Genomic DNA, 26,742 nt, shown 5'->3' on the forward strand with positions numbered 1-26,742 from the left:
TGTTCCCACTATTTTCCCTATGAAAAAAAAGAAAAAAACAAGAAGTGAATAAGAACAACAACAAAATTAAGATATAGGTGCAAAAATGCAGATGAAAAATAAATGTTAATTTTTTAAACCAAATAAAATGTGTTTTTTTATTCTAAAGTCTTTTTTTATCGTAATGAATGAATGGTCACTCTTGGACACATCGGAGAAAGGTGAGTAAGGTTGGAGTCTAAGAGGGTTTTTTTTTCAGAATTATGGGGATCATGTTTAAGGCAAAAGGACACAAGTTAGTTAAGATACTTTTGGGCCACGAACAGAATTGGTATCACGGAAACGTACATGTAAAGTCTCTTCCTTATGAAGACACGAATAAATAGAACAAACTGGTCTAAAATATAGGTAAGAAATGTCTCCTAAATAACATTTACAATTTAAGCCAAACTAATAGCATACCTACAAAAGAGGCAAAATTTAAAGCTTAATATTAGTAAAACTTTAAAATACTTACTGCAAAGATCGCTAGGAAAAAAGAGTTGAAAATAAATAAAGTCAACTAAATAAAAATTATGCTAAATAGCTTAAACTTTAAATGATTAACCTGCGAAGAGTGCCAAAAAACAGTCTTTTACCATCGCTAAAGAAATTTCGACATAATCATTTTTAGCGCTTTTAAACATTTAACAAGATTGGCATAGAAGTTCATAAAAAAAACAACAATCTTTTACCCTTGCTGTTCAAATTTTGACAAGCATTTTCAGCACTTTCAAAAAGATTATAGAAGGTGCAATGTTATGGCACTATTTGAGAAGCAACATTTCATCGTAGAAATTTTGGAAATCTAGGTGCAATTTTATGCCACTCATCTAAAAGCTAGTTGGGCCTAAAGTAAGACTCTCTGGAATCTTTATTTCCCTCGGGTTTCGTTCGAGTGGAATTTCTTTCCCAATCTTGAATCTTGCTGGAAGATTTAATCTCCCTCTGACAAAAATTCAAAGCAATGACAGCTCAACAAATTCCCTGCAAATTATTTTTTACCGATAGCAAATAATTCCTAGAGAAACTTTTGAGCAGGATTTAAATTTACCAATTTTCGAGGGATTGAAACATTCCGAAAAAATGTATGTTCAAAATAGTCCCCACAGTATGTGAAGCAGTTTCCATTGTTAAGAAATACTCTTGGATGGACTTGAAACTTAGGCAAGTTTCTAGTATAAGGCCAGCTGCCAAAAAAATACCTTTCAATTAGAGCAACTTTAATGGAAAGTTGACTGGAAGTTTAGTCAAGAAAAATCTGCCTAACTATCAAGGCAAAACTTCTAATGTCAAAATGACAGCTCATGATGTTTTTTTTATTCAAGAGAAAGCTGAACTTTAATATATTATATCCGTACAACTTCATTTAATGCTTTCTGTAAAAGGGCTCCTTGTTAATTTTTAAAAGAAATAAATAATATTTCTTTACGATACAAAATACAAATCGTGGTAGACTTGTAGCTTTCCTAAGGAGTATTTTGTAGACAGTAAATTTGTTGGAACTTTTTGTACTTTGAACTTAAAGTAGAGGTTTGCTAAGTAAATTTCTGAATTTGAAATTCACGACACTTGAAGAATAGCTAGTTGCCTTGGTCAAAATGTACGTTGAAAGCATAAAGTTGACTGCAAATGAAGACTCTTATGTTGCCTGAACCTGCCCATTGCCTGTTTAAGAAAGCGGTAGTCTGTCAAATCCTCATTTTGTTTTTAAATGTTCTATAATAGTGCCCGTCGTGTAGTTTATCTTAAGACCCTAATACCTAACGTCTTGGATTCAATTCTTTCCTGCGGTACTTAAAGTTATTTTTCACGGGTAGTTCCTCTTGGGAGGAATTGGCAAATCCTCCGACAGTAATAATTGTTAGGAAAAGTGCTTCTTTAGCCGTTCGGATTCGGCGTCCTCCATCTCTGACATAACTTGTAAGTCAAGAGACCCTGGTTCTCTACGAGCTGTTGGACCACCTGATTTATATTTTATAATAATAAATACCTACCCGTTATTCACTAACTATAACTCTCAACTGTCAAATGGCGGCAATTTAAACACTCATCTATCACTCTGTATTGTCAGTTGTTAAAAAGAAATTTCCAAAAAGTCAACTTGGTGGAGCCGCCTACGTTTCCTACGAACTCCTAACCCTCAAGTTCCCTATAGGTTAGGTTAGGTTAAAGTGGCTGTCCAAGATGGAAACGGACACACTTAGGCCAGTTTAATGGCCCATTGTGATACCACATGAATATAGAGGCTTCTTCCTAAGCTTAATGGAATCAATTTGAGTCCCTTACGAAACGTGAGAGGCTGATTATGCTGATATGATATAAATCGTTAAAGAAGAATTATCCTTCTTAACCACTTAAGTTCACTATAACTTATCAGATATAATATTAGAAGCTTTACTTCAAAACATCGAGTAGATAATAACATCATGTAAGGAATGAATGAACGGATCCGAATCTTGTCCCAGCCTTGAAATGAGACGCTTCTGAATAAATCAATAATCAATATAAGTCCATTTTTCGAATCCAAGAGAAGAGGCAATCAAATTTACCGTCAGAAACAATAAATCTTCAAAATTGTTTACTCTTGAATCTTCTTTTCCACTGCAGCACAAAGCCCAGGGCACGGAATCCAACTACATACATTTATTTGGTTGGGAAACAAACCCTAGATGTAGGCAAAAGAAACGAGTGTGTGTCTCTCCTTTTTATCTCTCAAATCATCAATAATAATAAACAATTACAAGTTTCTACCAGGCGACCAGAAAAATCAGAAAGAAATTCTTATTTCTGTCTTCACACTCCCCCACCAAGAACATCAACACAACATATTATGTATCAAATCGCTTAGCGGGGGGAGAAAATGTGTATAGAAATTATATGAGTTTGTTGCCCCTGCCCCCGCAGAACTATGTTTGAGTCCGATTATGATTGAACGAAAAAGAGGCAAACAAACAAATGCCTTTACACCACCACCGGGATGCACCGCAAGCAGAGCAGCAGCGCACACATTTGACACAAGAAATATGATTCGCCTTGAATTTTATTCAACCAGGCGACCAGAAATTAAAAAAGTATATCACTTTCAAAGAAGGAAGAGAGAAAGAAAGTTTCATCAAAGACCCAAACCATGTAAAGAGATTCTACCACAAAAAGAGTTCCTCTTCTAATTGCTGTTCATTTCATGGAATTACAAGTAGGGTGACCATGTTAGGTTATTTTTTAAAATGAGAACTTTCTCGAAGTTGGTGGAAGAATATTAAAAATATATTTATAACTTCATTGGTCATTAATTTTAGTAAATTTAAAATCAAAAGTTAATAAAAAAGAAGTAAAAGTTATTTTCTTCATTGCCTTTTAGTAGAAAAATGTACAATTAAATTGCAACAAAAATTTACTTTTCTTTTTATAAAACTCAATGTCTATAAACTTTATATTAAAGAAGTAGATCTAAGGTTGGTCACTTCGTACTTTCCAATAAGAATTCTGTATCATCGGATTTGAGTTTTTAATGTAATGATGGTTACACTACTATACTTTTTCTTTCTAAATTGAGTTGGCACACGTCCACCAAAAGTGGAGGGGATTAATATAATAAAAATGATAATAAGCCCATAACTAGGGAAAAAGTAGAGGAGTGATGGCAACGCTCATTGTTTGTATTGTCATTTCATCATCGAGGGTAAAGTAAATACGCTTATGGGATCGTTTTACAAGTTTAACGGCGCTATTAAACTGTCGACATAAATGCACTCGTAAACCCATCAAAAGAGCAAAATTACCAGGCGACCAGGTAGAAATGTAGGGAGCATAATGGGAATCATTCACAAGTCACAACAAAGTAAGAAGTCGGACATTGAGAATAGGCATAGGTATAGGTAAAGGTACTTAAAAATAAGTTGGGTAAGGTTGGGATCAATTGTTAAGCAACTTACCTTACTTAATATACATGACATTATACTTACGAATTTTATGACCATATGAGTAAGTACTTTCATTTGAAGTTTACCTACTCAAATATTTATGTTCCTGTGGGATTTCTCAAATGAAAATACTGTTTAGTTCTTTTGGGGTGGACTTTTGTATGATTTGGTTAATGGAATTTGAAAAAAAAGGGAATTTCAAAAGGTAGATGCATTTTTATTTTTCTGAGATCCTATTTAAAAACGGTTCATTAAATACACAGCTTGTCAGATTGGTTATTTTTGTATTTAGGGTTAGGTTATTTTTTTTAATAGGGGAATGGATTCCCATTTGTTGGAAATTATAATTTTTTTTTATTTTCCATAAAACGCATGCAAATATTTTAGAGGGTGGAAATAATACTTTTTCCTGCAAATAAAATAAAATAGTTTTGATAAAATGTGGCACGTGACTGTTGAATTATGGAACATTGGGCATGTTCAGGTAACATAAGTGACTTCAGTCTTCGACCGTAACTTTTGACCAAAACATCTAGTTAGTTTTTCAAGTGTCATAAATTTCAAATTCAGAGCTTTACTACCCAAACTTCTAAAGGGTGTCCCAAAATTAAAGCAAGATTTGAATTTGCCGCCATTTGTGTAGTGAAGTGTTGGCAACCCTGAAAAAAAAGAAATTTGACAGCTAACAGTATAGGGTTATCAAAAATGGAGCGTTACACGATAGAACAACGTGTCTTCATTATGAAAGAATATTTCAAAAACAGTGAAAGCTTGGCGGCTGCAGTTCGAAAATTTCATACAAAATATGGTCGGAATAGTATTTTAACTTCGTCAACTGTGAAGAGATTAATTGAAAAATTCATGGAGACTGGATCCGTTGGAGACGCCAAACACACTGGTCGTCCAAAAACAAGCCGTTCAAATATGAATGTCGAAGCAGTGCGTGAGAGTGTTGCTGACAATCCAGGAACCTCAATTCGACGTCATGGACAAGAATTGCAAATTTCAAGAACCTTTCTACAGTGTATACTCACCAAAGATCTGTGTCTTCATGCTTACAAAATTCAATTAACACAACAATTGAAGCCTAATGACCATGGACAGAGAAGAGAGTTCGTTGAATGGATTATTGAACATCAACAAATGGACCCTGATTTTTCGAACAAAATCATCCTAAGCGATGAAGCACATTTTCATCTTGATGGCTTTGTCAATCGCCAAAATTGCCGCATTTGGGGTTCGGAGAACCCAAATGTGATTGTCAAAAAACAAATGCATCCACAACGCGTAACTGTATGGTATGGATTTTGGGCTGGAGGCATAATTAGGCTATATTTTTTTGAAAATGATGCTGGTCAAGCAGTGACTGTTACTGGTGCTCGATATCGCGACATGATTACACAGTTCATTCTGTCAAGATTGGATGATATTGATGTGTCCAATATGTGGTTTTAACAAGACGGTGCCACATGTCATACAGCCCGTGAAACAATTCAATTACTGCATGAGACATTTCCAGGTCGTGTACTCTCTCGTTTCGGTGATCAAAATTGGCCTCCTAGATCGTGTGATTTAACACCATTAGACTTCTTTTTATGGGGTTATTTGTAATCACAAGTCTATGTAAACAAGCCCACAACCACCCGTGCATTAAAGGAGGAGATTCAACGCTGCATCAACGAAATTCAGCCACATTTATGCAGAATGGTCATGGAAAATTTCAACAAAAGAGTGCGCATGTGCATGCAAAGCTGTGGAGGCCATTTGTCCGATGTGTCATTCCATACATAACCCTATCTTATGTACTTTACGAGTCAGTAAAAATATAACTATCAAAAGACTAAAAACGGCGTTTTCTATTTAATTCAAATCTTGCGTTAATTTTGGGACACCCTTTACTTTAAGTTCATAGTACAAAAAGGACAAACAAAATTACTGTCTACAAAACACTCCTCAGCCAAGCTACAACTCCATTACGATTTTTATTTTGTATTGTAAGGAAATATAAGTTATTATTTTTCAAAATTGACAAGAAACCATTTTACAGAAAACATTTAATGAAATTTTGCAGAAAATAATTAAATCATAGAGTAATAAAGTTCAGCTTTTAGTTGAAGGAAAAAACATGATCACCTGTCATTTTGACATGAGTAGACTTGACTTGATAGTTAGGTATTTTTCTGCCTTAATTGATGCTAGAAAATTGCTTTACGTTCAAGTCACTTATGTCGACTGAACCTGTCCATTGTTTCAGTGAAATTCCGATAGTTTCACATATTTTATAGAATTTATTAAAAAATTTTTTGGCTGATAAAAATATAATGAATATAAATTATTTATTAGATTTCATAGGTCATAAAAATTGGATTAGAAATGGGTGGATCTAGAATTGGGTTATACATTGTGCGATATTTAATTTATAGGGTTATTATTTCCGTGGTTTCACGTTGGTAGAGATGGAATTTGGCACCTGTCAAACTCTTCTGTCATTCGAGTTGTCAGATTATACAATGGTGGACACGTATTTAGCACATTGAAAAGAGTACCAGTATATTTCTACTTTCAATTCTTTATTACTTGCAAGTAACGGTTTATTTTTATGTTGTTACTATGACTACTTTATATGCCATATGGTAATAAAAATGTGTAAATGATTGAAGAGTAAAATACCGTTTTGCGGAAAATGAAGATTGTTTGTGATTTGCGGTGTTTTTAGCTGGACATAAATTTACCCCGATTTGCAATCAAAGAGTGTATTTTTAATTTTTGTGTTTTTTTTTTTAAAGAAAATAATAATTGTTAAAGTAAATAAATATTCCTTTAATGATCTATCTTAAAAAAAGAATTAAAAAAAGTTAATTAGTCATGGCAAAAGGAAAAAAGAAGTCTGATCTTGAAAACGAAGTCAAAAGGGCGGACGGTAACAGACATTTCAAGGTGTTAGAATGCTTCAGGAAGCTGGTTTATAATGCCATTCGTCATTTCAAAAAGTTTAGAGTGATTGAAAACGTTAAACAAAACCCCCGGACCAGAAAGACAACTACAAATGAAGATAGAATTATTTATAGGTTATTGACCAAGGAACCGTTTAAGACCTCCAGTGCCATTCGAAGCGAACTTTCTACGAACTATGGAGTAAATGTTTCCTCAAGGACCATAAGACGCCGATTAAATGAAAACAATCTAGGTGGGTGCGTTGCTTGTATCAAAAAAAAAATCTAAAATCTAGGTTACAGTTTGCCAAACTTGTTCTGGAGCGATGAATCCAAATTCTGCCGGTTCGGATCGGATGGGAAAAAATATGCGTAGCGTCCGAAAAACAAATATTATCCAAGGTACACCATTAAGACAATGAAACTCGGTGGAGGGAACGTTTTGGTCTGGGCTGCTTTTTCATGGCACGGTGTTGGCCCTATGGTAAAAATTGACATCGAAATAGACCAGAACGTGTACAGAGCTATCCTGTTGGATCATATGATACCCTACGCAGAAGACAATTTGCCGATATTATGGCGCTTCATGCACGACAACGACCCTAAACACACTTAAAAGTTAGTGAAGTGCGCCTTAGAGGTGAATAAAATCGACGTATTGAAGTGGCCAGCACAATGAGTCCAGTTAAGCTATTTTCTGAACGCTCGTAGAAATTGAACGTGTCGTAAAACTCCATCTTTTCCCACGTACATAGTTGAAGATCGTGACTTAGAGAATATGTGGTCTTAAAAAGACGGTTTAACAGATTATGAAACATAACTTTATTACGTGATCTAGAGATCACATTTTGGTCACGATAATTGGCAACTAATATTATGCATTGACATCGTTTGATTCTTTTCTGTGGACCCACATGAAAGACCGTGTTTATGCGGGTTTTCAAACTTGGAAAGCATTTGAAATAGAGTTATGTCTAGCATACCACCCAAAATTTGAAAAAATGGTTAGGAACGATCTTAAGATCTGAAAAGGATCGAATGTTGCAAATATTGCCGAGTCGGCATGCTTACGACTTTATATTTGATAAATAAAAGAGTTTAACATTTGATAATCCAATTTAATATGGTTTTGATAATTAAGAATGATGTAGATCAACAAAGAAATTATAATTGGGCCGGTTCAGATGACATAAGGGTCTTGAAAGTAAGGCACAATTCTAACATCTGCGAATTCAATGGAAATTTGGCTGAAAAATCAGTCAAGGAGAATCTCTCAAGTCAATTTCACTTATGTTATAATAGAAGATAATCAGAATTTTGCATTCAAATGAAAACTGAACTTTATTACATTGTGATTTACTTATTTTCTCCACAATTCTATTTGATGTTTTATTTAAAAAGGGTTCTTCGCCAAATTTGAAAATGAATAGTTAATATTTCTTTAAAACACTAAATACAAGTTAAGATGGAATTGTAGCTTGCCTGAAAATTTTTTTGGGGACAATTATGTTTTTGGTAGTTTTTACATGATTTACTGAAGGTAGAAGTAAGTGAAGGGTAGTTCCGAGTTGACTTGTCTAAATTTGCGTTCAAAGCATGCACGATTAACTGAAGGCAGAAATAAGTGAAGTAAAGTTCCAAGTTTAAAATTTATGATTTTTAAAAAACTAACTAATTGCCTTGTCAAAATTTGCTTTCAAAAAATGCATTTGACTGCAAATTAAGTCACTTATGTTGTATGAACCTGTCGAATACATAGGTGAATGACTTATGTCAAAAAAAGTGATTCAAACGTAGCTACTTTGATGGTCGTTATTGTAATATTTTGAAGAAATTGGAAGAGTCATCGTTATGCACGCTTAGTCAAAAATTTAGCTAGTGTAAGTGTAAGTTTGTACTGAAGATCCGAATTTTCCGATTTCCTGGCGTTTGCAGCAAATTTGACGTAGTGTACACTTCCATCTTGACCAGCGTGATTGACTTAAAGGGTATTAAATTCTAACAGGACGGGACAACAAGCCACACAAGGGGATACATTTTGACTTTATTGATGCATTAAAAACCAAAATTAATCAAGTTATGTTCTAGCTAATATCCAGAATGTGCGAAAAAGTTGTTAAGAATAACCTTAAAAGAATCGCATGATATCAATTTTCTCGGTACAATGAATTCATTAATTGATATTTTCTTAAATAAAAAAATACCATTTAATCAAATCAAATGGGGTGGCGCAACAGTCCGTTGTGAACCAGGGCCTAGTGACTTACAACTCTCAACCATTCCTGTGTGCGAGTACTGTTGTCAGGAATGGAAGGGACCTACAATTTAAGGCCGAATCCGAACGGCTAATTTGAGAAAGCACTTTTTCATGACAAGAATTACTCTTGAAGAAATTGTCAATTCCTCGCAAGAGGCAGTACCCGCGAAAATTAATTTTTTAAATTAAGGTGGCACAGGCAGGTATTGAACCCAAGCCCCTTGCATGACAGTCCAACGCACTAACCATCATGCCACGGGTACTACCATACCATTTAATACGCTTTTGATTATTGAGAATGGTGTAGATTGTTTTGCTTATATGCTCTAGACTTATAATTGTAAAATTTATAATTTCAATATATATCTACAATCTATTGATATTGTACACTTGTAATAAAATCAAAACAAAAATAGCTTAGTTTTTTAATTACATGACTTTTTACTTAATGTATTACTTAACATATATTTTTTTTAGAAATTTGTTCGTAGACAATTTTAAAATTATACATTTTGTAATACATTTTTGAGGTAGTACAATTTAAGAAATTCTTTTTGTTTATGCCGTTTATGACGTTTCTTTATTAGTTTTTCAAATCTGTCAAATTTGATTTTTAATTTGAAAGATGTTTTCTAACCTAATACAAAGATTTATTGTAATTTATAGTTTCGAAGTATATTTTTGTAAACAAATCTTTATTTTTATATCCAAAACATTATAACAAAATAAATAATTTATAAAGTAGTAGTTTTTAGTAGTATTCAATACAGTTATACTGTTGTGTCAATAGTTATACAAAACATAAGTAAAATAAAAATGCCTAACTGGTTTTTGAGTATATCACATATTCTGTGGTTTTTTATGATATTTTTTTAGTATAAAAATGAGATTTTAATAGATTCGAAACTTAAAGCTATCATAATACAAAAATATAATGCAAGTCCTTTATATAAGTTCTTTTGTGTGATACTTAAAAGCTAATTTCATTTTAATAAAGTGCGTTAATGTTTTTACTGAATTTTTTGAATTTTTAATAAACACTGTTCTTTAAAAATAAAATTAAATGTATTAGTTTGCACTTATGAAGTAACTTAGTAAAGAAACTTTAAGACTTAAAAATCTCAGTTATTCTCAAAACAAATTCAAAGTTCAAATTATTCGTTAAAATTTAAAAAAAAGATATTTTCTTATTTCTATAAGATTGATCAGATTACAAAAAAAAAACTTAAAAGCGTTTAGAGTTCTGCGAAAGTTTTTAAGTAGAGAGTTTTCCAATAAGAAATTTTAAGTTAAAATGTTTGCTATTCTGGCAGCTGTCACTTTTAAAGCTGTTATGCCATTCACAAGTAAAAACTACGCCTCAAAAACTGTCAAAATTCACTACATTTCAAATTTTAAGTTTGCAGTTTTGAAAGAAAAGTTTAATGATCGTGTAATTTTTGTAAAAGGTGATCACAGGTGGTCACTGCCTCAAATGTGCGAATTGATCTTACAAAATTTAATGAAAAGGATATATTCTTATTTTCAATGAAACAAAAATTAATCATATTCTCTTTAAAAAAAAAATATGGTTTTTTGTTTAAATATTAAAATTAAACCTCTTATTGGAAAACACTTAACATACGTTAAAATGATCTACACAGTCATTTCATATTTTAAATTTTCACAATAGCACAGTGTAATAAATTAATACTTTCAAAATGTTTTTTTTTGTTAATACCAAGCAAAGATTATTTATTACCTGAAACTAACTAAAATATCTTCAGAGATTTTTTAAACTTAGAACTTTCGAGATAGCGCAACGAAAATCAATCTATCTAATTTTATTAGAGGCATTGAGTCATTTCCTGAGATATGTCACATGGTATTTCATCACGTTTTCCAAATCTGTCATGATAATAATTTTTTTTTAATAAAGATTTACATATATATTTGATATAAAATTTGCAAGTTACTGCGATACTTACTTATTGAAGATTTGATCTTTAACTGACTTCCTCCAAACAAAAAGTACAAAGATTATAACTCCTTGCATTCCATTTAATAAATCTGTGATCCTGAAGATAAAATGCAACCAAGAATTACCTAATGGCATAGCATAGCCTACTATTTCCGATAACCAAGTTATTCCCATTAAAATGAACAATCTCACAAAAGTCATGCATCTTTAAAAAATCAAATAAAAGAAAAAATCAAATTGAATTCCAAACTTTGAAAAAAGAAAACTTACATGTCCTTATGTTCATAATGAGATTTATGTGTTCCACTGTAAGATCGTATATCCTTTCTTATTTGAATAAATGTCAAAACAAACATAACGGTATTGAAACTAAGAATTAACAATATCGGTCCATAAAAGTAAATAAATGCACTCCATCCGTGGGTTGCTAAAAAGTTAAAATAAAAGTTATAAATTTATTAGAAAAGGTACACTTGTACCGGGGCCAATTTATCAATTGATAAATACCAAAATTTAACACTTAACCAACCAATGGTTAAGAGTTTTGAAAATTAGAATGATGCAGATTTTAAAGTGAAATAGTATCAATTAAAAGTCCCTAAAGACCTCTAAAGAAGTTTAAAGAGGCTAGATTTTCACATTTATCAAATATCAATTGACAAATTGACACTTGCAGTAGCAATAAGAGTCAGAAAGTAGTTTATTGATTTGTTTTTTTTTTTTTTTCGATTCTTACAATTTAAAAAGCAATAATCTGCCCCGCCAATTCCTGACTTCCAGGCTTTCGGTATGGATGAATTTTCAGCAACGTATGTCGATATAAGACAAATCAGCGACAACCCCCAGGCGTAGAGACAATATAAACGGAATTGTTTCATACTTTTATTTGTTTTAGATCCATGAAAATTGGTATACAATTCATAGCTTATCACGCTAAGCCAAAAGAATGCCGACATAAATCCAAAATATGCTGTGTAACCTTTATAAGAAGTCAAATTTTTTATGAAGAGCATGTTGGAATTTCAGATCAAATGTTACTTACCCAAAATTGAGCAATTCAATTGTGAAATATTGGGTTCAAAAATCAAATATGCCAGTGTCAAATATCCAATTGAAAGTCCAACCAAATAGCAACAGAGGGACAAACCATGGATGGTTCTCAGATTTGGGAGGTAGAGGTACACAATGATTGTCAATATCATGAATGGTACCGAAATCAGCAGTGCTGGAAAAAAAAGATTAACAAACAAAACTTAGTCACTTTAAAGTCCTACTTACCAACACCATTCAATTTGACAACATCAGGGTCTACTGGATTAGGCATATAGCACTGCAGAGGAGTATAAACGAATTCACCATCCAGAATCCTTGGGCTCAAACAATATGTTTCTTTTCCGTAAAGGTAATTTTCCACAGGTTTAAAAATCGAAGCATTCTATAATTCGTCATCAAATTCCGTCAAGATTTGATCTTGTTAAAGTCTCTTCCTACTTACCTCCATTATCGAATATTTGTCATAATCATAGATTTCCGGTTGGAAATAGAAGAGTCCCTCACAAGGCCTGGTATATTGGATTGCGAATTGGCGTGATATATTGACTTTGATAGTTTTTCCTTCCTTGTTAGTGATGTCAATCAATGGATCAATTTCAAATGGAGATTCTATACAGGTGCCATTGTGGAATTCATAATCTGGTGGACAACAAACGGATATGCATGTTCGAAGTTCACAAACGCATCCTCGAACGTGTACGTCTGCAGGTGTCTTTGTGTTTCCAATGGCTATTTCGTAATCATAGAATCCGGTCTTTTCAGCTGGAACTATGATGTTATCATAAAGATATGATCCATTTTCAAGTCTTTCAGAGTACTCCAAAGAGACTGTTTCATTGTAGGCACAGGGAGCTTCTTTAAGTGGAGGCGTTTGGGTTGTTGATGCAGTCAATGATAATTGTAAAAATGTGACGAACACTCCTCCTATTGTGAAGAAGTTTCGTGAGATTGCCATTTTTGTTTGTTTAGGGCTTTGGTGGTTTTCAAATTTATGGGGTCATGGATTAAGTACTAAGGAACCTTTAGAAATAGTAACAAAACTGCAATATTAGAACAAAATATCATAGAAAATATTTCAAAAGTGTTTAATTGTTTATTATATTAAGCTTTTGAGTTCTTTTAAGGGGGGCGGGCGGCGAGCGTTTACATTGAAATCTTTTGAGCCTACTCATTTTGACATTCATCATTTTATCTTGATCCCTCCAATTTTTTTTCGATAAAAACTTTCCATCCTATTTTCGTATCTTAATTTTAAGACGTCAAAAGTTAAACAAATTAATTTTTGAATTTACCTAATTAGAACAAACACAAACATATGCAACTAATGAGGAGGACCTACTTTTATGAAAAGCTATTTACACTAAATTATGTTAATCAAATTCAATTTATTAAAATATAACAGTGGTAAAAATATATTTGGAGTAAAAAGAAAAAACAATCGCGCCTACCGCAGCAACCAAGAAGTCGAAAAACTCATTATTCCTTCCTGATATGAATTATAAAACTGATAAAGAGTATTGTCATAAAGGTGACCATTCGCATTGTACTCCCCGACAATAACGTTTTTATCTTTTAAAAAATACTAACAGTTAATAGTCTGAGAGCCAGGTGAAAATTTAGTTAATTATTTCTTCTCGATAGATAATTTGTGATATGCATCAGACAATAGTATCATAAAGCCTAATGACCGTCAGCTGCGGCGCAGTGGGGGGGATGAGCGGTTTTAACCTCCCACGCTTGAAGAAAAAAAAAATTCATTCACTCATTTCCTCTCGGCTAAAAATTTATCAAGTTATAGCTAACCCAATATCTCAACAAAAAAATAAAATCAGCTGGCTATAACAAAGTGTATTGTTCGTCAGCTGATGTCTCGATCATGGAAAAAAAAATCTTCAATTTCAGTGATGTCCTCTCAAATAAAAATTTACGTGATGATAGCTTATATGTAACTATTGATAAATATATACGTCAGCTGGCTGTATCTAGGTGGAAAAATCGCCAGCTGATACTTTGAAGATCGTTACAGAGAAGTTAGCCAGAAGCATTTACTGACTATTTAAAGGCATCAGCTGACGAGGTTTCCCTCGACTTACTGCTAGCTGATTTGTTTTATTCATCACAGAAGTATATTTAAAATCAGCTCACAAATTTTCATGCGGGAGGAAATGACGTCTCTTTAATTATTCGGCATAGCACTCCAATATGAGTGTTGAGGTGAAACAATTATTTCGTATCAATATTTTTTAAACTTATATACATATATATAATCAAATAATTTTTAATATATTTCAGTATTTAAATAATCAATTTGCTTAATATAAATTTACTAGTTGTTCGATAAAAATATTTATTATAAAAAAATTATGAAAAATTACAATAAGAATGACAATGTTATTTAATAATTTTCATTTTCGCTTTGGCTTAAGTCATAATCATCTCTCTCTGATCCATTGTCCGAGTCTCTGTCAGAGCTGTCTGATCTAATATTTTCATCGTCATCATCTGTACAAAAAAAAATTAGAAGGCGTATTTTACCATAAAATCTTTTATTTGGTAATAAAATGTTACTTTTTTCGGGATGGATAGTTATTTCATCAATCGATGTTGGCAACTGACTTCCAAAGAACCAGTTGAAATTATATTTATTGTCGATTTCTTCCCAACCATAGTCTTCTGGATCATCAGAATGTAACATGCTCTTAAAAATTGCTGATATAGCTCTGATTTGCAAGGTGGTAGAGAAGAGCCATCAATACCTTTTTTTGGTAACTTGAATGTCTCAATATCCAAGAATTTACATGTTTTTTCAAACGATGCTACTCTTGCCTCATTGACCTGTTTCAGACGATTTAATCCATACATATGGCAAACAAACTCTTCTATTTTCTCAAAAATATTGTCTCTATCCTCTAATGATTTTGACATTTGGATGAAACACTTGATGAAATCATTCGATTTAGCCATTATTGAAAACGGTCGTTTTTTTCCTTTTCGAAAAAAGGCCGGGTTAAAATCACACCCTGTGAATGCGTGAAATGCCAGAAGTGCTGCGCTCAAATCAGATCCTTAAGATTCATGTAATTGAGTAACGTTAATAAATCTTTGGGCTTTTCCAACTCCAACTCTTTTTTTCGCACTTGGTCAGGGCCTTCCATATGGAAGTTTGCTTGCTCCATGCCTCGTAGTTTGTGTTCTGTATTTTTTATTGATGGAAAAATGTATCTATCAAAGACAATGTATATTATCTTAGCTGTGGTTGCACATATCATTTGCAGTACTGTGCCAACATTTTCCTCATCGGTATTTGACTGCAAACTATCGTTCTCAGCTGCTTCTTCTACGTTGACAGATCCCTCAAAATTTGACTGTACATTTTCGTTAACTACTTCTTCATTGATGGTCAAGCTGTCAATTTGAAAATTTAGCTGTTCATTTTAGTTTCCAGATATTTGTTGACAAATTATATTTTTCTCGACCTGAAAAATTATACCTACGGTATCGTGAAACGTGTCCTTACCGTTTTTCGTTTCGACGAAACGATCATTATTGTCAAATGCAACAGCAGTATGTAAGTCAGATGTTCGCTGAATACCTTCTGGGCAAACTTCGGAAAGTTCACAAGAAGTTAATGTTGCCTCAGTTTCAAGAGCTTCCAATGTACTATAGCTACAACAATGACCGTACCGATTTACAATATCGACAATTTTTCTACTACTTGTTAAGCTCTTTAATGTCAAGCCTAAGCAAATATGTTTCGATAACTTGTTCCGGCCATTAAAAACGGCATAAATCAAATCTTCGGAAAATGATTTAGCTAGCCTTTTAGTTCTCTCATTTTGTCTCCATCGGTAATTATCACCAGAAATTAATTTCGAATAAAAATTCATCAAAATATCATTTAAAAACTTTAAAAAGAAAGACTATGTAACGATCTTCAAAGTATCAGCTGACGATTTTTCCACCTATATACAGCCAGCTGACGTCTATATTTATCAATAGTTACATATAAGCTGTCATCAGGTAAATTTTTATTTGAGAGGACATCACTGAAATTGAAGTTTTTTTTTTCCATGATCGAGACATCAGCTGACGAACAATACACTATGTTATAGACAGCTGATTTTGTTTTTTTGTTGAGATATTGGGTTAGCTATAACTTGATAAATTTTTAGCCGAGAGGAAATGAGTGAATGTATTTTTTTTCCTTCAAGCGTGGGAGGTTACAACCGCTCATTCCCCCCACCGAGACGTTCACGAGGCTTTATGGTTCGATTTTCTGATGCATTTTACTAATTATCACTTGAGAGGAACTTGGTCATATATATCTGTTACTGGTTCTCGGACTATAAGCTTTATTATGAAAATAAGGGTTTGCCATTATATTTTAGAAATTATATTGGTCAAGTGGTGTTCATGACTGACTCGAATAAATTCTCATATTCGAACAATTTTTGCATTGATTGGGACATATGTCAGCAACAGCTCATCTTATATTATATTACAAAGCATTAATCGTATTTGCCATTTTATTTATTATAAAATGGCGAATCAAATTAAGCATAAATCAAGTAACAGTTGTCATAAAGACCAACACAAAAAAGCAAAAGTTATTAATTTTAGTGTTGCTAATGATCCTAATTTATCAATTTTTTTGTAGGAATTAAACGTTACGCACACCTCCACCATTATTGACGTTATAAGACCAATTGCAGCTTAATTTGTGATATTATAGGGTTTTTAAATTGCTCCGAGTAGATTTTGCGCCTCGTAAAAGCCATTTTGTTTTAATGACATCTGTCAAATCTTTTGTGTATTATTCAATTGTTTATGCCAGCAGTCATGACTTTTTTTCTCCGTTTTTGGGTTTGTTTTTTGTCCAGTCATCCAAGAGATACAAAATGTGACTTTAGTATGAGAATATTTATTCTTCAGTCTTGGGTATAGCATCGCTTAAAGTTTTATGATTAAACAACACGGTTAAATAATAAAATTTTATAATGAAAATGAGTGTTCGTTGGCGTAAACGTTGCACGCATTGCGCCCATTTTACGGTAGACGTGGTGGCCCTTCACAGCCGACTCTTTAATGTTTCTTGGCCAAATTTGATACGACCGGTTCAGCAAACAATCAGCCAATACCCGTACGTTCAAGGAAAGCAAAATAGGCCGAGAACATCGCCGCGGTGCGTGAAAGAGTACAGCATAACCCGAAGCAGTTTATTCGTGCACAAGAACTAAGCCTTTCGCTGACTTCAACTTGGCGAATTTTGCGTTGGGATTTGGGCCTTCACCCGTACAAGATCCAACTGACATAGGAGCTCAAAGTTCATGACCACAGAAAACGCCATTTATTCACTGGCTGGGCTTCAAATCATATGGCAGAGGACTTCAATTTTGGCCCAAAAATAATCTTTAGTGACGAGACTCATTTTTGTATGAATGGCTGTGTTAACAAGCAAAATTGGCAAACGAAATCCTGTTATTTAACACCGTTAGATAAGTCTACTTCAAAGACCGTGTTTTTGTAAATAATTTCTAAAACTCCGAATGCATCAAAAACTAACATAATTTAAATTATGGACGAGAAATTTCAAAAATGACCTAAATGAAATCGCTGCTGATCTTCCCAAAGCAGTATTTAATTTTATACTTAATGACACTGTAGGTCCCCTCCATCCCTGACAACAGAACTTGCACACAATAATGGTTGAGAGTTGTAAGTCACTAGGCCCTAGTTCTCAACGGATTGCACCACCAAATTTATTTATTTTACTTAACTATGTGTGTTTTATTTGTCTCTAGAAACCAAAAAATGAACAACCCTATATTTTTGTTATATGCTCTAAATGTGTTAGTGATTATTGTTTTTAGTAATTTATTCGTCTACTTTTTGTTTAAGGAAATATCAATAACATAAAGTTTTGTTTTCGTTTTGATTTTGTGCTTCGTTTTTTCTTTTAACAATATGGTCACCATTCCTATGCCTAGCTATTTTTGGGCGGTTTTAATGTTTTCATGAATCATGTGATATTTATGTTATTGAATCATAAAATATGCTGAGAAAGATAGGGTCTAAGGTCTATAAAATTTATAGAAATTGTATCTAAAAATTCCCCATAAAAAAAAATCCAAAAATATACCATCTTCAGCAAAGAGCACGTGCCGGATTCATTGACAATATGTTATCGTTTTTTTAACTTTATTTTTGTTATTCATTAAAATATAAGAAAATTTACAAAAATGTCTAATTGATTGGAATTTATAATTATTCAACAATGGACGTATACGCAATGCACTTCTATCATGGTTGACATTTGTCAAATGTCTTTTACTTTTTGTGTGGACGTTTCGTAATTTTGTTTGAGACACTTCCACATTTACAAATAATAACAGAACAACGTCTTTCGAGTCAGCTAGTGTCTATACCAAAAACCCTATTTTTTCAATGTTATTATTACAAGCTCGTTATGTATTTAATAGATTTGACTCAATTTCAGTTGAGTAAACATTAATCATCAATTTATAGAAATTAACTGCAAAATTTTCATGTCGTTTTCAGAATATCAGTACACTTTCCTTGCACGATGAATAAGTGTGAAAAATCTTCTCCAAACAAATATAAAGATAAGATAATGATTTTTGCAATTCTATCCTTCTGATTTTATTTCTTCTCTTTAATTCCATAATTATATATGTATGTAACTTTAAAGTGAGACAAGATTGAAAACATATGGTATTTCGATTTTATTTATTTTCTTCAGATTCTTTTATTTTATAAACATAAAACTAAATTCAAAAAACGATGATATCATTCAAAAACATGACTGTTTAATTACTTGAATTTCTCTATATGATTCTTTGGTGAAAGGAAAACAATAAACAAAGATGGAGTAAGGAAGTATAGGGTGTTTCGTAGATGCATGAGAAGTTTTGAATGTTGTTTCCTATGGTTTGACAGTTGGGAATATCAAATTTTGTTGACATTTTAAATTTGAAAATTCATCAATTAACATTAAGAAAATGAATCAAATTCAAAAAAAATCTTCATTTTGTGATAGCTATGGTTTTTGAATACCTATTAAAAATATGTTTCAAAACAATTAATAAAGAACTGCTTCAATATGCGCATAGTGCGCAGAACAGTAATGGAATTAAACAATAACACAAATAATCAAAGGTTTCAAAATTTAAATATTCAAACAATAACGAATTATAAACAAACTCGTGCAAAAATCACAACCCCCACTTGAGAAATAAAAAACACACTTAAGAAAAATAAACAAACAAAAATCCTTCAATGTGTTAAAAATATTAAAAATGATTTCATTCAAATGAGAACTTGCAGATAGAATCAATAGAAAAAAACAATATATAAAACATAATTTTTGGGTACCTGCTATTAAATTTTTTTCGTACGTGCTCCTTTGGTCGTTTGATGACCTAAGTCTGAAGCTATGTTCCTATATTCAGATGCATATTATCATTCAAATTTTATTGATATATCTTAAAATACCATTTGATTCGGCAAATGTTATTCGGCCCGTACATTTCATAGATTATATCTCATAAAGTTTAAAATGGTTTTGTTAAGATGTGTAAAACATAATTACAAGCTTCTACCAATATTAATAAATACAAAAAAAATAAAAATAGTAGTTGAAATTTGTTAACTACCAATGACAAAATTATTTTTTTCCGGAAAATAGGGTTGCCAGGTTTAAAAACCAGATTATTTAAAAGTAAAATAAAATCATCAAATACAAAATTAAAAAACTTAATTAAATCACGCTACTTGTAATTTTAATCTCATTTAAATCTTAAAAAATCTTAAACTTATTTCATTGATTATTCTTTTTCATTTACACTGTCAAGCTGATTTTTGTGTCACCAAACTTTTATTTTTACTCTTTCTCATCTCTCTTATTTTTTTTTAAAAATAAATGTAGAAAAAATTTAAACAATCTACTTTTAAATAATTTTCTATTTTCTAGGTATTAAAGAATTTACCAAATTAAATTTTAATCCTCTGCTAAACATCAAAATAATGACTCCATTTATTAAAAATATCCAACATTGACGGTTTGTGAAAAAAAAAAAACAAAAAATACAAACTTAAAAGTTTCGAACGGACTTATTAACTAAAAATTTCAGAAACTCAAAAGGCGTATGGATTAGGAAGATAGGTATAAAGTCAAAGAAACCAAAATCATCTTTTTAGAGGCTTGCTAAAACGACTTTTAAGATTCCATATTAATAAAGCAAGTAAAAATGCTATAAAAGCATTATTTTACATACAGCTTTGGCCGTAATAATATTAACATTTCTTAATAAATTTTGTCCACTTTATTAAAGCTTTATCATAAATGAAAAAGCTTCACGTATTTTGTTGTCAAACTATTTACCAAAGAATAAAAAACAATATGTGACAATGGGGTTAGAACTTAAAATTTAGCCAGTCCAAATAATAGAAAAACTTGAAGAAAAAAGTCGAATTTTTGGGTATGATTTTTAATCTGGGCTTAATTTTGAAATTATGTTCAAGTTTTCTTAAAAACATGTAATAGTAATAATAGTGATAAGTAAGATCACGAAAGTAAACTTAAGTTCTACAAGAATGTTACCCAGTGTAATAAAAATAGAAGAAATCTAGGAACCAGAATATACCTCTTCAACACGATTTTAAAAGACGTAGCAACTTTCAATCAACAAATCTGCAGTGAGATTTCGAAGAAAAATGAGAAATAGAATAAATTTAATCAAATTCAAACAATTATTTTCCAATCAATGGGTTTATCTTAGAAATGTTCTAATGCTACTCTAAATTGTCGCTTTTATTTCGTCGATATAACTAAAACCCTTTTCGGAGCTTACAAAGATTAAAAAATCGTTGAGCTACAAGTTTTTTCTCCACAACTAAATTACAACAAAAAAGCTACAAATAACTGCATACTCAGTTTTTTAAATTTCGAAAAAATGTTGTGCTAACTTGACAGTCGAGATTATTGTGTTTTCAAAACCCTTTTAAGACAAGAAATGTATGAACAAATTTACAATTTTGTATCAAATTGGTTGAGACTTTCTTAAGACATTATATATCAAAGGTAACTGATTTGTTTGTCAAGAAAGAATATATTGAACAATTTCAAAATTACAGAAGCAATCTTCTTTGGAATTTTTTTTTCCTCAAATGAGTATTGAGAAATCTATCGAAATGGCATAGTAACATCTCAGACACAAATGTAATGTTGACCTTCGTAATTTATAAACAAATAGAATGTATTTAAATATGTTGAAACATTTTTTTTCTATGGAGTTTCGAAATAAATTGATCCAATATTTTGGCAAGCCTTTTTTGAAGCCGCTGCAAAATGGACTCCGAAATCTTTACATGCAATATTACCTATTTTTTAAAAGTCACACATAAAGATACATTGACAGAATTTTAAATCAAAAAAAGAGGCTGAGATTCGACCCCCACTGATAATTTCACATCCCGTATGTCGATGTCCCTTGATAAAAATTTAAACAAAATGTATCATAACAATATAATATTTTGTGTGAAAAAATAATTTGAAGTCAATATTTTCTTTGTTCTCTTAATACTTGAGTCGAAAACCATTTCTTATCAGTTTTTTATTGTTTTTGTGTTTTGTTAAAAAACATGTCAACTTGTAGAAATTACCTAAAAATTATCAAACAATTTTTTGCATATGATGAAAAGGTTTGATTTCAAAATCGAAAACCAATTTCTACGAATTTTTGTAGCATTTTTTGAAAGTTTTTATTTTTCGTTATTAAACAGATTGAATTTTGCTAAGAAAATTAGAATGACAAAATTTTGAAGTGAATACCTTCACGAGATATTGGGAATCGAAGATCAATTTTTACTAAATTTGCGTACTATTTTTTTTTGTAGATTTTAATTTTTATGAAAGAAACTAATTGTCGGATTTTTATAAAAATTTTAATGAATGTCGAACACAATATTTTTTTTAAGATAAGATTTATAGATTGAAATGTTTGAGTTGTAAATCATTTTTTACCAACTTTTAGTAATTTTTACTTGCTACATATAGGAACTATATGGCAAGTTTTGCATTCGTGAAAAATTTCGAACTCGAGATTTTAATCAAACATGATATTACGATGGTAGAGAAGTCGAAAAAAGTGGGTCCCGCGATTCCGTCCGGTCGGTTTTGTCTGTCTGTCCACGCTCCTACAGCCTAAACTATTGGGCCGATTGGGGTCAAACTTGGAAGTTAGGGTTTTGAGCAGATTCGCGTTAGGCGTTTTTTTCATTTTTTTTTTAAGATCAAAACTAACAGTGGCTCCCATACAATTTTTTTGGTCAAAAAAAGAAAATTCGAACTTTCTCAAAAACAAACCGATAGATTTTCTTTAAATTTTCTCTAAAATTTTATTTTTTAACTCTGCTTCTTTTAATAAGAAAAACATATTTTTGTATTTCTCAGGAATGGTACCGCCCATAGAACCGTTATTTTGTTTTTTAATTATCTCAGCAACTTATCAACCGATTTTAATAATTTTTTTTCTGAATAAGCTCTTATATTGCCTTAACAATATTTCATTATCAAAACTGCATTTTTTTATTGTTTGGATTTTTAAAAAAATATTGAAATTTTTTTTTTCAAAATTCGATATCTCAAAAACGGGTAAACATTTTTTTACAAAATTCGAATGCATAGCGTATATTTTTAATGTCTATGCAACTGCATACCAAAAATATTTTTAGAAGAAAATGGAAAAATTTTATATATAAAAAATTAATTTAAAAAAAAACCGCTCTAACGATTTTCAAAAAAAAAAATTGAAAAATCAACGGTTTTTTGATTTATAAAATGGAATTTAAATTTTTGGAGACAAACTTATTTTTCAGGTAAAATTTTGAATCTTAAAATATTTTTTTAATTATTTTAATTTAATTATTTATATTTTTAGTAAATTATTTTGACAAAATTTTAATTACAATCCTATCTTTTATCTAAATTAATGCATTTGGTACAATTTATGTATTTTTATAACTATAACTATTGTAAATACCAACTATGGCCGTGAAACGATTATGATATGTTTAATCAACAATCTATTTTAAAGTGTCTAGCAAGAAGTATTATCTTGGTACTTTTGTATATTAGTTTTTAAAATATAGTTCTTTAAGAATAAGGTTTTTTAACACATATTTTACTTCCTTTCGATTATATAAAAAAATAAATACTTAGTACTAGTTAAAGAAACGTACAACCTCTACAACTACTGCTTACGTGTCACTTCATAACTAAAATCCAAAACGCACAAGAGCCTGACTGTAACCAACACAGGAATAGCAATTTCTTGAACTTTAACGAAAAAAATAAACTGAACGGAATAACTCCATGTTTGCGCTGAAAACTTGTAGGAAAGAAGGATACCTACCAATGACATTCTTTCACTATCATAAACATGTCTTTATCTATTTATCTGCATAAAGCTGAGCACGCGAAGTGAACTATTCTATGTCCGTTTTAGACACCTACCTAACTACACAATCAATAGGTGATTTTTACAATTTAAACACACATTTTCTTCCTCTTTCTTATCTTCAGATAATTTACTTTACATTCTGGTTCCCTTAACATGAAATTAAAATAAGGCTATCCAATTGAACGAAATAGTTGAATATATAGACAATTGTTTTCGTTAAGTACGGTTACAAGTATATTTCATTTGCGGGATGAAATGTCCTAGGATGAGTTGTGTGGATAAATTGCTGCTTTTTTTACTAATCAAATGGCATTTATATCTTTGAAGACAAACTTATTTTAGAGATATATTTTAAAATCTAATATAATTACTTTTTTAAACAGACTTTTTGCATACAGTAGCAAGTTAGTGCGACCCAGTCGTGCATTTTATTTGTTTAGGTTTTTATTTTTTGCAAAAACAATGTCAATTCGATTTTTCTCAAAATTTAACTGAATTTTGAAAACAATATTTCGAAAAATTGTATTTGTTTGGTATGTCACAATATATAATATAAAATTTAATTAAATGTTACTTGTTCGTGAAATATTTTACATTATTATCTGTATAACAACATTTATTTTAAGTCGATATCTCCATTGGTTCTTGAGATATGACCCAGAAGAAAAGCTTTCCGAACTTATGACAGTACGTACACAAGCAAACACAAACATATCTCTAAAAATCTTTTATTTTTATTGAAACGTAGATAAATGTAAATATTTTGAATTCGACAAATCGGACGGATTACAATAAATTCTATGGGAAGTTAATAAAAAGTTTTAATTATTGCTACAATTTTTTCTGAAGGTGTGCCACAAGAAAATAGATATTTTACATTTAGAGGTCTTTTAAATAAAATGTATTGTAACTTTTAAGCTATAGCGATCAGCGAAAAATTTGATATGCAATATTTTGTAGTAAATTTTATTTTGCTACAATGTGTTAAATGTTTCTTTAAATAATCAAAAATACACTAGAGCTCGTAGTAAAAAAAATCCAACGAGTACAATATTTAATAGTAAATAAAATTGGGTGGCGCAACAGTCCGTTGAGAACTAGGGCGTGGGGATCTACAACTCTCAACCATTCCTGTGTGCGAGTAATGTTGTCAGGAATGGAGGGGACCTACAGTTTATATGCCGAATCCGAATTTGAGAAAGCACTTTTTTATGACAAGAGTTACTCTGAGAGAATTTGTCAATTCCTCGCAAGAGGCAGTACCCGTAAAAAGACTTAAGATGGCATAGGCAGTGATCGACCCAAAGACCTCTGGCATGACAGTCCAACCATCATGCCACAGGTACAATATTTGATAGTATTTAAAATGTCAGTTTTGCTAGGATTTTCACAGTAGTAAGTATTTATTGCTTTTTACTCAAACTGATGTAATATTGTGGCTATAATTACTCCAAAATTTATTTCCAACAATTTTTGTTGTATCTGATTTTTTAAAGGATTTTTTTACCAATGTCCAAAGAACTCACAATTCATCGAATTTTTTACTTCTCCCTGATCTAATTTTCTTTTTAACTATTTTAAAATTTAGATGACTATAATGAAGACCAAAAAGAATCATCCAAATCAGGAGTTTTTACAAAACTAACGCAAGGTTTTTGCTTTGCTTCTTCAGGGGAAGAATAAATTGTGAGGTTTTCAACTGGCTACGAAAGGAAGCTTTTTTAAACACATTTTTTTTCTCCAATGAGTTTTATTAATAACGAATATTATTTTTAACTTTTTAATCTATCGACAAATAAAATTAATTTATATTTTCTTTTCAAAATATATTGTGTTTTAAGGTGTAAATCAAGTATTTTAATTATTTTGGTCAGCATTTTTTTTAAAACACCTTTTTGGAGACGGGCTCCAAAATGTTGATATTGGTTGATATTTACCATTCAATCAAATGTTTAATTTGTAGAATTGTTGCCTTACCCAAGTGGTAAATACCAAAAATTACTCTTTGGGCTTATTATTTATTATTAAGTTAAAGCGTATTTAAATTTGTAAACAAAAAAGTACCGAAAAGATTTGTATAAAACATTTTAATTTTTGTTTTGCTAACACCCGTTATTTGTTTCCACTTTTTTTCTTAATGTAATTAAAAAAAAATTTAAAAAGATCTTTTTTGATAGTTCTAAGAATTCAAATGTCCGTTTCGATGTTTAAAATTGCCAACCCTGCCCGTAAATCATACCTCTTGAAATCAAAGAATGTAGATACTTTTATACATACAACCAAATGCGTAAACCATTATTTTCGAAAATTTTTAGATACTCCCATGCATTTTTATTTTTGTTTTGTTGTCTGTTGAACCTATTTAAAAGTCGGAATGGAATAAATTCTTATCTTTTGGAAGCTTAATTTTGACACGTTTTTTAACACAAAATTGATTTTTTATTTATTTATTAAATTTTATAAACATTTTTGAAATTGAAAACCATTAAGCAAAATGAACTTTTATACTTAGTTGTCGCGGCGTTTCAAGGAACAGAGATGCAATTATGAATAATAATACCAGAAGTTAACCATTGATATTACTCATTATTGTTTATTTTGTTTGTATACGAAATTTACTTTCTCTTTCGCAACAAAACACAGCTTCTAAAAATGTTACCATTTATTTTTATAGGAAATTAAATATAATTTTAAACTTCAAAATGTACGAAACACGCCAAAGAACTTTAAAGCAACTAAATATGTAGGTACATAAAACATTTTGTTATTTTGTTTTACTTAAATTCACTGTGAGTCGAACATAAAACCAACCTGAAAGCTACGGACGGAAGATTCTCAAACAAACCACACGGCGAAGATTCGGAAAGAGACTGAATATAAGACTTCTAATTTGAAATCTCTTACATTCTCATTCCCAATGTTAATGTCAATTAGCCGGCTGGCCGCTTGGACTTAAGCATGGTTGCCAGGCTGACTGTGTATATGAGTATGATAATCTATTAAAAACTAAAACAAAGTTCTTTAAGAGATCATGAAAGATCTATTTGTATTATTTCTATAAATTCAGCTGAGAAGAAGGTTAAGAAAAGATTCGAAGATCTCCTCAGAAGGTTAATGA

The 26,742-nt window shown here is 31.2% G+C and overlaps 1 protein-coding gene across 3 annotated transcripts; it reads right to left on the reverse strand.

Annotated features, from left to right (window-relative positions):
* Nucleotides 1–10,834: 10,834 nt before the first annotated feature.
* LOC129947231 (G-protein coupled receptor Mth2-like) lies at nucleotides 10,835–26,485 on the reverse strand. Of its 3 annotated transcripts, none has more exons than XM_056057727.1 (8): nucleotides 26,403–26,485; nucleotides 12,587–13,164; nucleotides 12,370–12,526; nucleotides 12,134–12,316; nucleotides 11,828–12,070; nucleotides 11,362–11,518; nucleotides 11,099–11,296; nucleotides 10,835–11,018 (listed from the first exon to the last, which is right to left on the reverse strand). In XM_056057727.1, the coding sequence occupies exons 2-8, from the start codon at nucleotides 13,097–13,099 to the stop codon at nucleotides 10,958–10,960; spliced, it is 1,512 nt and encodes a 503-aa protein (XP_055913702.1). In that variant the 5' UTR covers nucleotides 13,100–13,164; nucleotides 26,403–26,485; the 3' UTR covers nucleotides 10,835–10,957. The 3 variants fall into 3 exon arrangements, with proteins under 3 accessions (XP_055913702.1, XP_055913703.1, XP_055913701.1); XM_056057728.1 differs by having other exon boundaries at nucleotides 26,436–26,483; XM_056057726.1 differs by lacking the exon at nucleotides 26,403–26,485 and adding an exon at nucleotides 26,125–26,356.
* Between the last annotated feature and the right edge of the window lie 257 nt (nucleotides 26,486–26,742).

Source organism: Eupeodes corollae, chromosome 2 (genome assembly GCF_945859685.1).
Source record: "Eupeodes corollae chromosome 2, idEupCoro1.1, whole genome shotgun sequence".
NCBI classification, from domain to species: Eukaryota; Metazoa; Arthropoda; class Insecta; order Diptera; family Syrphidae; genus Eupeodes; species Eupeodes corollae.